The sequence below is a fragment of the Grus americana genome, chromosome 1 (assembly GCF_028858705.1).
Source record: "Grus americana isolate bGruAme1 chromosome 1, bGruAme1.mat, whole genome shotgun sequence".
Taxonomy (NCBI): domain Eukaryota; kingdom Metazoa; phylum Chordata; class Aves; order Gruiformes; family Gruidae; genus Grus; species Grus americana.
The window spans coordinates 219,051,109-219,062,442 of NC_072852.1; the positions used below are offsets into that span (position 1 = coordinate 219,051,109).

General features: G+C 45.0%; 1 protein-coding gene across 5 annotated transcripts in view; it reads right to left on the reverse strand.

The window, feature by feature from the left end:
• NUP98 (nucleoporin 98 and 96 precursor) overlaps positions 1–11,288 on the reverse strand; it is a 37,685-nt gene extending 26,397 nt beyond the window's left edge. For 2 of the 5 annotated variants that reach the window (XM_054840591.1, XM_054840582.1), the window contains exons 1-10: positions 11,143–11,288; positions 7,492–7,594; positions 6,623–6,724; positions 6,256–6,435; positions 5,449–5,588; positions 4,258–4,365; positions 3,423–3,606; positions 1,703–1,866; positions 788–925; positions 65–152 (exon numbers count right to left, since the gene is read on the reverse strand). In XM_054840591.1, the coding sequence (XP_054696566.1) occupies positions 65–152; positions 788–925; positions 1,703–1,866; positions 3,423–3,606; positions 4,258–4,365; positions 5,449–5,588; positions 6,256–6,435; positions 6,623–6,724; positions 7,492–7,564 (1,177 nt within the window). In that variant the 5' untranslated portion in view covers positions 7,565–7,594; positions 11,143–11,288. Of the gene's footprint in view, positions 1–13; positions 153–787; positions 926–1,702; positions 1,867–3,422; positions 3,607–4,257; positions 4,366–5,448; positions 5,589–6,255; positions 6,436–6,622; positions 6,725–7,491; positions 7,595–7,691; positions 7,749–11,142 lie in introns of those variants that run through there. The other 3 variants (XM_054840565.1, XM_054840573.1, XM_054840600.1) reach the window with 3 other exon arrangements.
• Between the last annotated feature and the right edge of the window lie 46 nt (positions 11,289–11,334).

Below are 11,334 nucleotides of genomic sequence, written 5' to 3' on the forward strand. Positions count from 1 at the left end.
TTTTTATATGTACCAAAAAGGGAAGTGTTTGTATTGGTTCCTAAAGTCAGGGTTGGTTTGTTACCAAAGAGCCCGCCGCCAGTGGTTGTGCCAAACGAGGGAGCACTGGTCGTGGTGGTTCCAAATCCAGCAGGCTTGTTCCCAAACAGGGTCTGAAAGGAAGAAAACACGAATTTGAAAACCTGACAGGCTGATATGAAAAGAACTGCATTAGTGTTTTGCCGTAGGCAAGAAAGCAGAACTAAAGCCAAGCCCAGCGTGGGCCACACAACCCAGACACCCAACAGTGGTTGTTACTTGCAAGCCACATGCACTAGTATTCAGCAAGCACCTTCTGGAAACAAGCACTACGGTTGGACTTGATCTTAAGGGTCTTTTCCAACCCAAACAGTTCTATGATTTTCACTCCATTAAAACCAAAATGACTGACTATGAAGAATCAAGTTCATTTTCAGTTAAGTCATCATCACAACTTAAATGCCTGTATTTTCAACACCACACTAAGGCATCCCTAGCAGCGCGTAGGCAGCGAGATATTCAGTCTCTCTTGCTGTCTTTTATCACTTGAGACATTACTTGTGAAAAAATTATTTCTGTAACACTAGTTCTATTATACGTGTTTATATTGTATCCCTCAGTTCACACAAACCCACATCATCTTTGCATCTTAACTCTTAACACTGTTTTCATGGAGGTCACCACCCAGGAACAGGACTCTAAGGCATTTGGGTTTATTTTCAGTTTTTAAAATTCTTTTTATATTTTTATTATTAAGGTACAGACATACCGAACCGCCAACACCAAATCCTGTGTTAGCTTGTCCAAAAAGACCAGTTCCGGTTCCAAATCCTGTACCAGCGTTTGTATTGGCAGCTGTTCCAAAAAGGCCTCCAGGCTGCGAGGGCTGGGTTACCCCAAAGAGACCCTACAAACAGGAACTCGGTTAAGATATCGTGGCAATGCTTTTCCAAGTCTAGCACTGATAACAGAATCAACACACAAAGTCAGTTAATAAAATGATGCTGCAACATTATCCCTTTTGCTGGGGGAAGAAGATTGGAGAAAAGCATTTCAGAAGCTTTAGTCATTATTCAAGAAATTACTTAGAAAAAGAAAATAAAAAAAATTCAAAGAATTTATGCTCCAAGCTTCAAAGGATATTGGAATTTCCTCATCACTCTAAGTGAGGGAGATGCAAAAGAAACATTTCACAGTGTTTTCTGGGAGAAGTCACAACCTATTCAGAAAGAATATGGTCTGTTTGGAGTCAAAGCCCCCAGCTATGCAACAAGTTACAGCTACGTAGCATCTTTCTATCGAAAGAGCCCGTGAATGCTGCTCAGTCACCAGCAAGTACAGAGTTGTTAATGAATTATCACAGAATGCTAGTAATGGAATTATATTATCTGTGTGAACATGATTGCAAATACTTGAATTGCTAGAGAGTAGACTGCTTAAAGAAGGGAATGGGAAAAGTTATTTGTTAAAAGCTGCATCACTGTCCAATTATCATGAATGAATAATCCTGACTGGCAAGAAGTTGCCAGCTCAGACAGCTGCATTCGAAGCTTTGCATCCTAGTTTTATGAAGCTGTACCACAATTTGAGGAAGATCCAAATCACTGCATCGCAGCCTCCTGTGTCTAGCTGGAGTAGCTATGCCACAACTTACACCTTTAAGGGTTCAAAGAATTTCTCTTACCATTGTGTTGGTGTTTGGCTGCCCTAGAGTGCTGGTATTCCCCAAAGAAAAGCCAGTGTTCTGTGTCGTTGTGGCTTGACCAAAAGGTTTGTTAAACAGACTTGTAGTCTGAGATTGCTGACCAAAAAGACCCCCTGTTGTTCCTGTTCCAAAGCCAGTCGTACCTACAACATATAAACATATTAGTTAAAAAACCCTCAAGTATTTATCCAAACTTACTACATTTCCACAGTCAGCATGTTCGAACAGGAAAAAAAGATGCTTCAATTCAACAGAACAGCAAAACACCCAGCACCATCAATACAGCACGGCACCCGCGCTCTGATGAAAGTAGTTTGTATTAAGTTACTTCATCAGGTTCTCCTTGTCCTGGAGTCAGTGTGAGCATAACACCCAAGAATCACCAGCAAGTTTACCTCAGATAGATCTAACCAAAAAGATACCAGCTTTGATACGGTCAGTTTGTTCTCCACTGTACCAAGAAAACCATACGAAGAGCACCTGAGAAGAGCGCACAGGGCAAGACGTGGGCAGGCAGTGCCTTACGCACTGGCTCCGTTCTATAACCCACACAACTACTACAGCAGAAACTTCGACCTGAACTTCAAACACCTCCTCCCGTTTTCTCCCCAATGGAAAAGGGCTGTTTAAACACGAGCTTCTGCTCCTCCTCACCGCTGCTGCTGCTGCTATCTCTGCAGGACTAGGTGCTTTCTTGGGAGGTGACTGCAGAAGAAATACAGGAAGGCCAGCACAGCTGCCAGGGCAGGCAGTCCCTGCAGTGAATGAGCCGTCCTTCACCAGGAGCAGAGGAATACAGCCACCTGGGTGCTGATCTTTCTCAAGGAGAGCAGCTCACCTCAGCCCACATGGCCCTCAAGCAAGCCCAGAGATTAAGCCCAGCAGTACCCATCACTAAGGACAGACAATTCTAACCCAAGACAGTGCGGCCTCTCTTACAGCAGATAGTCTATGGGCTGTAGGATTTTGATCTTCTGTTCACGCTCCAATTCCACAAATACAAATACCTACTTACCTTTGGTTTGCAGTAGAAACTAATAAAACCAGAATTTGTATTTGAACTTTTCAGCACTATTTGTTTTACACTGAGTTCAAAAGGGTATAACTGGTTAGCACAACTGACCTGCAACTACCAGACACACAAACACTTAGTAAGTTAGTTATTTCATACCTGGCTTTTACTTTTTGACCAAGGATGTTAAAATGGACAGTGTGAAACCAGGACAGCACAACATATAACAAGTCCACGTCCTAACCCTGATCTACTGTGGAGAAAAGCTCCTGGCAAAATCTAGTTAGGCTACTATAAATTAAGTTGGCCATTTCCAGGGAATTTATGTTTGCTCATTAGTGGAAGTAGAATCTTGACTTCACCACTAACCAGCTGATGCCATCACCCTACTGATCATCAGCAATTTCCTGGTGGTTTTACTGAACCATGTGAACCAGCTGACTAGCCAGATGCTCTAAGGAACTATCTTCCAGCAAAACTTGGGGGGTGCAGAGGAAGTTTGCAAGCCCTTAAGTCAATAGAAATTTCTACAGCAAAGAACCTGATTAGTGAATGTTGATAATACAACTAGCAAAATTCTGAGCTCACACAAAGTGTTTCCTCATCTTTAATTACAGAATTTTAAATAGCTTAACAGAATATTTGTTTATCCGGTGACAGGAACAACAGGGGATGGGCAGTACTTACTGGTTCCAAAAGCAGTTTTATTCTGTCCGTATGAAAAGCCTGTGTTGGTAGTAGAAGAGCCAAAAAGTCCCGTTGCTGTACTTGATGTAGCAGTAGAAGACCCAAACAAGCCCGCAGCTGCTCCTGCTCCTACGGGATTTGAGGGCCCTTTCCTATTTGCCTGGTAGTCTTCTAAACGGAGTTCCTAGTAAAGGAAAATCCAGTTGTCTTTACACAGGATAAGGTTAGAACAGCGTCATTACCATGTTTACACAGCACTCAAGCCAACTCTGGGAGGAAGATACCAAGAAGAGCTGTAACATCTACATTTTTAAAAAGAAGGACACCATAAACAGGACCTACACTGAGAGGTACCTCTGCAGTTCATGTTTGGGCTTCAATTTACTTCTCAGAGCTTTTTCAGATCTTTTGAGTGGAAAATCTGTTTTGAAGTATCAAGTAAGTCCTGACTGGAAAGGCTTCAGGGTTAAATGTTTAATATAAACCAATGTTCCCAAACATCTGAGTTTTGTCCAAGATTCTGCCATTATCTCAGCAGCATAGGACTGCTCCCAACAGGATCTCTCACCCTTCTGGTATAGGGCGAGATGGAATTTCAGCTCTTCAAAAACTGCAGTGTTAAGCATTTAAAGCCAAATGCAATTAATATGGCAACACATTAAGTGTTTTACGCAATGTTACCTCTCTTCTGCAAGTGATGCAGATACTGAAGGTTGTACACATAATGAGCATAGAAGATACTTAGTACAGTCAAAAAAAAGCTCTACCAAACCAACGCTAATGAACAGCCAAACGATATAAGCATGTTTGAACACATATTCACTTATTGACTGACCTCGAGGGATTTGCTTTCGTATTCTTTCATAGCAGTAATACATTGGTGCTTGGTATTGATGTTAGTGCTTACTCCAGATTTTACCATAGTATCTGTACCGGTCGGTGGCTGAAAGAGAAGAGGCGAAGGTATAAAATTTAAAATCCAGATAGACTTTCGTTAATACAGTTAGTACTCTCTCGGCAGATACTGTTGAAGTCTAAACTTAGCACAGGACCTGAAGCAGTGCCTTACTGTTATCTGTACAGCCGCGGCCTCATCCAGGGACGAGGTACCTTCAGTTAATGAATATTGGAATTTACCCCAGTAACACAGCACAATTCAGTCTGCGGTTTCACTTGAGAAGTGGTTTACTTAAATGTGTGATACAAATCCTCTGGCTACGTGTGGATTTCGTTATCCCCCCCCTTTTTTTACTCGTACTATGAAAGCATGCATTAATGGCCCTCAGACTGCCCAAGTTATCACCACAGTTCCGTCTACATCCCAAAATAACACAGTCTCAGTCTGTTGACTCAGCTCAGTTTAGAAATGAAGAGAGCAGAGATTTGCACGAACAAGTATTTGGGAAAAGAATGCTTCTTTCCAGCAGGTATCAGTTACCCCATCTCCATGATGGCTTCCTTTACGAGCCACCCTCCATTTTCAACTGCCACAGAACTTTCAAGACGTTATTCAACCCTTTCTTAAAGGGAACTCATCCAAAAAACACACAGGGGATCAATCTTCACATTTCAGTTTACACTTCCAAAGTCATGCTGACTTATGAGAGAATCACATTTATTTTGACCCGTTCACCCTTACTGCTGTGAGCATTTACCATTGATCACCCTGAATTCTGTGCCACTTCCCACCTTCCCGAGGAAGCTCGATTTTAAGAGCTGCATTACCTCTTCAGCTTTAACACAGCTGTAAACCTAGCAAGTCTAGATATGGCATTACTCCTTGGTCTTTGAGAAGTTTGTCAAATTCAGAATAAAGGAAAGGCTAGTTAATTATATGTCCTATTTCTGCTGCAACAGTTCCACTAAAGGGGATGTTTTCAAATCATTTCAGAACACCACATACTTGCATATGAACCACTCGTTTTTTTCAGCTCAGTGACCAAGACAGTACTTTACACAAATAACTGCAAAATGCAATGCCTCCTACAGTAAATGGACTTGATTAAGAAGGAAAACCAGAACTTACGTTAAACTTAATAGTCGTGCCAGTTGGAGCAGCAGTAAAACTAGTTGGGCCAAAAAGAGAGCCGGATGTACTCCCAAAAGGATTGGAAGTAGTGTTAGTGGTTCCAAAGAGACCTCCGCTGCTGGTACTAGTTCCAAAGTCTTAAAAAAAATAAATAAAAATAAAAATATCAGTACTAAAACAAACCTTAATTTTAAAACTTAAACCCAAATATTTTATTCAAGTTACAAGAGAGTTTGGAAATGAAAGAAATCACTAGAAAAAAAAAATTACAGCAGAGCTGGAAACCAATATTCTGCTGTAGAAGACTGCCCACAACTCATCACTCCAGGAAATACTAGAATAACCACAGCAGCCAGTTTCATTCTACTCCTGACAATGCTAAGAAAATCACGTGTATAAATTATGTACTTCTCTTCTCAGAAGGGTCTGCAAACAGTTGCTTCTGCTTTGGGGAATTACATCAGAGTTTAAGAGGCATTTCAAGTGTTCTAGTGCCAGAAGCAAACCCAACTATAACTGCTCTACAAACAGCAGAATAAAAAGCTAAAAATCAAGCAGTGCCAGAAGGTATTTAACAACAGAAAATGCCAGCTAACTACCTTTTTCAACTTATTTTAAAACTCATGGCTAGAATCACAGCTACAGATTTTGTAGCTTATCAGGCTCACTCTTGGCTACTGTGGACCACAATAATGCCACTAGATCCTTCAGGAGAAAAAAAAAAACACACCAAAACCCCACATTAACACACTCTTCAATCAAAGAAAATAAGCAATGCTCGAGAGATGCAGCAGTTTTACTCACTTCCAAACCCAGCTGGCTTATTCTGTGCAAAGGCATTATTTTGGGATGAGAAGAGGCCTCCCCCAGTGCTGGTGGTTCCAAACAGGCTATTTGATGTCCCAGTTGATGTTCCAAACCCAAAGCCAGTGCTTGTGGAGGAGGTGGCTGGCTGATTAAACGTAGTCGAACCAAATAATCCTCCTGAAGACAGAAACAGACTATTAATCGTTTGCAATCATCAATTGCTTGGTTGGGGTGTTGGGGTTTTTTGTGTGTGTGGTTCCCCCCCCTTTTTTTTTTAATTTTATGTTACACTCCCCCCCTTATTTCTTAATAACATCCTTCCTTCAGGACTGCATTCTGCACTACCACCATAACACAGCAATACCTGGTTTTGTCTGTGTACTCCCAAAGAGGCCTCCAGTATTATTGTTCGACCCAAAGGCTGATGTTCCAAACGCTCCTCCACTTGTAGTACCAAAGCCAGCATCTGAAAATCAGCGTCATAGTTTAGATGAAACCATATTCTAAACACGTGCACTAGAAACTCAATGCTGACACTGCCTTTTTAACTTTCCAAAAAGAAGTTTGTGCACGACTACGTGTCTAGGATACGTGAAGTGGTACAATTAATACTTGCACAGAGCTCTTGAAGCAAAAGGCTATGATATTTGAGTGAGGCACTTCTACAGCATGCACAGACACCCCTCTGCAAGGTCTCTACCACTCTGTATGGCACCTGGAAGTTGTTCTTCTCATACCTTGCTTTAGGAGCAATACGGACAGAATTACTGTGTTTCCTTCCTAACAAACAGAACATATACACCAATTTATAGCCTGCTTTCATGGCTAAAACCTCACTCACTGGGGTATTTACACTGTGTATCTCCAGAAGACACTCCTCAGATTACATGTTTTTTCCTTCCAAGTCTTCCCAACAAATCCAGTCCTGACTGAAAGAATCTCCCCCCCATCCCCAGCAAGACAGCCTTCATCTAAGCATTTGAGTTTCCACTCCTTTTAAAAAAGGACTGTTCGTGGAATCCTGGTATCTACCCGAGTTAAAAGCTCACGTTAGTGGAGAAGCCCAGGGCTCCTGAACCCAATTCACAAGCCTGCTTCCTATCACTGCAGGGACCCAGACAGCCTAGCAGCCCCCCAGTTCCATCACGCACCACCTCCGTCTGATCCTCTAGCTGCACCTCGAGGAAAAAAATAAACTAAGTACAGAAAAGTCAGTTTGGATGCATTACTTACTTTGTCCAAAAGTTGAAGTTGTCCCAAAGCCAGTGCTGCCTCCAAATGGAGTTCCAAAGGATTTGTTAAACATTTTCAGGATGTATCAGGTTTTCCCCCAAACCTGGAAGAAAAATTCAGCTTTTCTTTAAAGCTTATCTTGAAAACACATTTTTCATCTTCGTCATTGTTGATGTAAGCAATCTAATTTGAGTACTTACGCCATAAAATGCATGGCAGGCTGTTCAAGTCACATTAAGCAATTTAAAACACTGTCAGAGCCCTGAAAGGGACAAGAATGCTAATACTTCTGTGACATCACAAGTAAGCTGCCTCCCACCCTTAATTATGGCTAGATTTTCTGTATGTCTTACAGACTGACAAAATATATGAAACTACTCCCCTGATCCACGCATTCTCAACAAAACCCTCTAGAATGTCTAACAGCACTTCCCACATCTGTTTCTACCACGTTTGATCCACACCAGGCAACACAAACTCGGTTTTGCTCAGCCATCTCAATGCCTGAACGACTGTCCCACCGGAGCACTTCTCTGAGACAACGCGGAGGGATTCACGCTGTGCTACAGCTGTTTCTGCGACACCCCCAGGATTCTCTGTGACTGATTTTCTGCTAAACTCTATTTGCCAACAAGGCAAGAAGGGGAAGTGCGCTGCACAAGAATTACAGGAATACACCTTCCACCTGCTTCCCCTTTATTGGTCACGGGGCTGCACCGGGATTTTCTTAACTTCTAAGAAGTTGTTGGTTATAAATCGTCGTTCAGTGAAGTTTTACTCCATTTAGGCAGGGGCCCAATTTACCTTTACAACACTCACAGTTTTATCTACAGATACATGTAGTAACACTACCTCACTCCAACCTCTTCTCCAAATACAAACACAATGTTACAGCTTTTCTCAACAAAACCAACCAAGCTAAAATAAAACCACAGCAGATCCTTAGCCATACTCCAGAGAAATTTGTAGTCTTTTTCTGTACTGGGGCTAACATCTGTTAGCCAATATTATCCAGAAAAAAATTAATTGTTGCCAGTGTTAGCTAATCCACAGCAGGGCAGAACTAACAAGTTTAGAAAACTGTAAGACATGGCCCATACCAAGAATATTTACAAAGCACTACTTACTATCACTTTAAGATAACACTTCTATGTTACAACACACTAACTTTGAGAATTTCAGCATTTTTTAAACTCCATTTAGGTTTTCCAGGAGGCTCAAAATCCAGGATAGCAATACAGTCCTACCAGGTATTCTCCATTTGGTTGCCAACAATTTAAATTAAACTCAAAAACCCCACCTTCACCTCTGCCCAGGTTTGACAGCTTCCCTATAGCTTCCTGATTCCAACTCCGTTTATATCCTCCTTGCCAAGTACCCTGCGTACTGTCCAGCACAGCCGCTCCAGAGTGGTCACTAAATCTACCTGCCTGTCCACAAAACCCTAAGTATTTGTTTTCCCAAAACCCCATACCACCTTCTGGGAACAAACAAATCCAGATTTCTAGCAGCCACAGCTACCCATCATACCTCTGCAGCCACCCCAGTACTACCAGAGACTAAAACAGTCAAGAGCAAATCTGTATCCGACACTTTTATTAAAAAGTAACTAAAAAGATATTTTGGGTAATCTTCAACTATTCAGAACAGCAGTACGTCACAATTTTGTGGTGTTAAGAATCTTCCCATTCACACGTGCAAGTCCTTATGGACTTCCTTACACACATTAAGAATGCTTTAAATATGAGAGTGCTTTCTTTCTGGTATAAGAAAGAAAAAGCTGCTCTGACAAATTATCAGAACACCCTAAGGCTAGAGCTGCCTCCTGGAAGAGCACGCTGCCTGCCACGCAGCAGATTCCTTCCATGGGCTGTATCCCACAACACACCACAGCCCCGACCCCTCTCCCCCCAACACCCGTGCCACCTACGGCACCCCAGCTCTTCCGTAAGCACACCGCCTTTGTGGCACCAAGGCTGCTTTGGGTTTTCCAGCAGAACCTGGCTTTGGAGAGCAGGACAAAACGCAGAGCCACCTCCTGTTCGCTTCCCCAAAATCCAACCTTTGTGCTCCAGCTCGCCTGTATGCGGCTTCCAAGAACATCCACCCCCCCACACACCTCCTAGTACTCCACGATTTACTCTCCTTTTTACTACACCACGTACTAGGATGCCTTAAAAACCCCACCTATCCTTTTACATTTGTAAGATAAATTTTATCCTGACACCCGATGCGAGTGCAGTCCTCGAACTTTACACACTCGCCTCAGCTACATTCTTCTCTATTTCTGTGGGGTTTTTCAGCTCACTTTGCCACTAAGCAAGTCTCACTGAAGGCCAGATACGAAGTGTCCACAGAGTTTTCAGTTTTGCTCAATCTTCTGATTCTCAATCTTATTTGCAATTCATAAACCCCCTGTTCTTTCACTGTTCCCCTTATTTATGCCACTGATTTTTCAAAGTCAGTATACTGAGGAGTTACGTGCCAAATTCTGTTTCAGAAGAAATCTGAAACACAATTTTCTAAAGCACAAACAAGTTATTAAAAGAGTTCACCCTCCCTCATTTTCCTCCGACACCCCCCCTTCTGTACGTACTGACCCTCAGCAGCTCAGATTTGTGAGTCCCTGCCAAAACAGAACTCGGGCTTTATGCAGTCACCAATGCCATGAACACATCAGAGCCCCTTTAGCCCAGGCCAGTAGCAGGAGAACACCGCACAGAGAGAACCGGCTCACGACCGCACACGTGAAACGTTGTGCTAGTCAAACGTGTCCTGAGCTGTCCCATGGAAACACACCCAGAGCCCCTGATGGCAGGAATACCAGCACCAGCCAAGAACTGAACAAGAGCTGGAGCAGGATTAATAGAAGCTGGGCTTTTGTACAGCGTCCTCTCCCACTTGCTGGACACCATCCCCAGCTGAAGAGGAGCCACCCCTCGCTCCTGAAGGAAAGAGCTCTAGTTACAGTTTTACACTGACATTACAGAAACCTCCAGAGAAACGCGATTAATCCATTAACAGAACTTTAAACAACTCTCCCCGTAGCCGGCTAGCGTTTACATCCCCAGACGCCCACCGCAGTTAAGACCCCGGAGACGGGCCCGCTGTTACCCCGGGCTCCACCGCATACAAGACGCCCTTCCCCTGTGCTCCCCCCGCCGTACCCCCGCGCAGCCCCCCCGGCGTTCCCGGCTCTGCCGCCGCCACCAGCTCAGTCCAGCGCAGACCGGCCCCTCCTGGCCCCCTCCCTGCCCCTTGCCCGTAATCACCTCCGTCAGAACCCGGAATGTGAAACCAAAACAGCCGAAAGCCCGCAGAGCCGGGCGGGGAGCGGCAGGAGCCGGCTCCCCACGGCCCCGCCGGGACCCCAGCAAGAGGGGCGGGCGGAGCGGGGCCCGGCCGCGGGCTCCCACCCGCCCCGGCCTCCGGACACCCCTTTCCCCCGCTTCGCTCCCTGCCGAACGCTTACCCGCGGCCCTCCCTCCCGCTCCGGGCCTCTCAGCCAGCCACACGGGGCCCGTGGCCTCAGGCCGGCCCGGTCTCCCGGAGTAGCGCTACGGAACAAAGGCCGCGAGGCGCCCCCGCGACCGTTGCGCCGCCCCGGCGGGCAGGGACGAAAGCCCCAGCGCCCCTTCCCCCGGTACTCACCGCGGGCGCCACGGAAGAAAAGGGGGAGCGCGGGCCGGGCCTGGCCTGGCCTGGCCGGGCCTGGCCTCGCCGCGCCGCTCCCGGGGTGCCGCCGCCTCACAGGGGGGGAGGGAAGCTGCGTCACAACCCGCTCCGCGCGCCTCCCAGCCGCCCCCGCGCTCCGCCACCGCCCGCCCCATTGGCTAACCCCGC